This window comes from Chrysochloris asiatica, unplaced genomic scaffold (assembly GCF_000296735.1).
Source record: "Chrysochloris asiatica unplaced genomic scaffold, ChrAsi1.0 scaffold00025, whole genome shotgun sequence".
NCBI lineage: Eukaryota > Metazoa > Chordata > Mammalia > Afrosoricida > Chrysochloridae > Chrysochloris > Chrysochloris asiatica.
Genome location: NW_006408543.1, coordinates 19,084,197 through 19,085,817, shown reverse-complemented (window position 1 = coordinate 19,085,817; position 1,621 = coordinate 19,084,197). Strand labels below are relative to the sequence as shown.

Below are 1,621 nucleotides of genomic sequence, written 5' to 3'. Positions count from 1 at the left end.
GTTCCGACCCATAGCGACCCTGTATAGGGTTTCCGAGGGTACATCTTAAATATGGCAGTCATTTCTGACCACCATGTGGATTTCTACATAGTATAAAGGAGCCGTGGTGGCGCAATGGTTAAAGAGGTCCACTATTACATAGAATATTGGCAGTTCAAACCCATCTGCCACCCCACAGGTGGGCGACGTGGCCGTTTGTGTCCATACAGATGACAGCCTTGGAAACCCTGTAAGGCCTCTAGGGTCACTATGGGCCTAAGACAACTTGAGGGCAGCGGGTCTGTGGTTGTATTGCTTTTACAGAGGTACACAAGTGCGGAAGACAACTGCTAGAAACACAACACAAAAGAAACTTTAGCTGGCGTTGCGTACGTGGAGTATAATGTCACACTAAGTGACGGCCTGATCAAAGCTGGAGGGGCAACAAAGTAACTGAACCAGAGATGTATTTTCACAGGCAATTACCCAGAAGCAGTGAGGATGAACTCCGGCGTCTCCTCCTGGCTTTCTATCCCGATGACTCTCTACCTGCAATTTTCATTCTCTGTTAAGTTGTTTGGGAACACAGACTGGGAGAGATTGTTCTCTATGTTCCCAAGAGTTTCTTACAAAAGTACTAACTGTCTACAGAGTCTAGCAAGTATTCAAATATTTCTGATTGACAAATGAGAAGGGAAAAAGTTCAAAGTCATTACTGAAGCAAACATCACCACCTGTTTCTGCGATTACCTGGTGGTGTACGCTGGGGACATGTGAACAAGTCATTACCATTTAATGTCACTTGTTCAATGGCAGACATGGGGGTGGACAAATACAGGCTTTTCACTGTTTCAAATGGCATATTGATTAGGCCAAATGGTTTTCAGATACCATGACACAAATTAATTACTTCAAGGTATTTTTCAGATTCACTCATTCAGCAACTATTTAAGGAACCTACTAGGCTTGGGCACAAGGTTCGTCACCATGGAGACATGAGATCATTCCGACCTGGCCCCTGACCACGTGGCTGAAGCTTTCAAGTCAGTATGTGAGACGAGATACAACACGAGATAAACAGCAACAGGATTCAAAGAAGGAGACAGAGACAGACAGACAGACACTGTGAGGAAAAGTTCAGATGAGGAACAAGCTGAATTAGTCAGCAGGGATTACCTTGCTATGTGCCCTCGGTAGAGAGACTTATACTCCCAGTTTGCAGGATCTGGTTTCTTATCTGTCCTGAAGGTTTCTCCTGACAGTGCCTGAATGTCTTCGAGCCAAACAAGCCCATGTCCACTGTCGGCAGCAGTGTGATTTTCTTGACTGTGGGATAAAGGAAAAAAGGAAAGGCTGTTTTAGAAACCTCCCAGTCACAAAGGTGGCATTTCCAGAGCCACTGAAGTGTTTCTAACCCAAGCCTGCAGCGAGCACACGGAGCATCTAAAATGTGCACGTGCTGCCAAGGCGGGACTCCCGACACCTCTTGCTTGGGAAGAGAGCTTTTAAAAATAAAGCAAAAACTGTCACCATTAAACGACACTTTACCAGGGCAAGAACATGCCTATCTGAGGGATTAACTAGCAGGAGACAGCCACTCTTTTCAAACTCGTCATTTAAATGACTCTAACTTGAAGTCCAA

General features: G+C 45.2%; 1 protein-coding gene across 1 annotated transcript in view; it reads right to left on the bottom strand.

Annotated features, from left to right (window-relative positions):
• The window catches only part of NRDE2 (NRDE-2, necessary for RNA interference, domain containing), a 44,207-nt gene that overhangs the window by 24,145 nt on the left and 18,441 nt on the right, over positions 1–1,621 (bottom strand). The window contains exon 4 of the mRNA XM_006839577.1: positions 1,156–1,305. Within this exon, the coding sequence (XP_006839640.1) occupies positions 1,156–1,305 (150 nt within the window). The remainder of the gene's footprint in view (positions 1–1,155; positions 1,306–1,621) is intronic.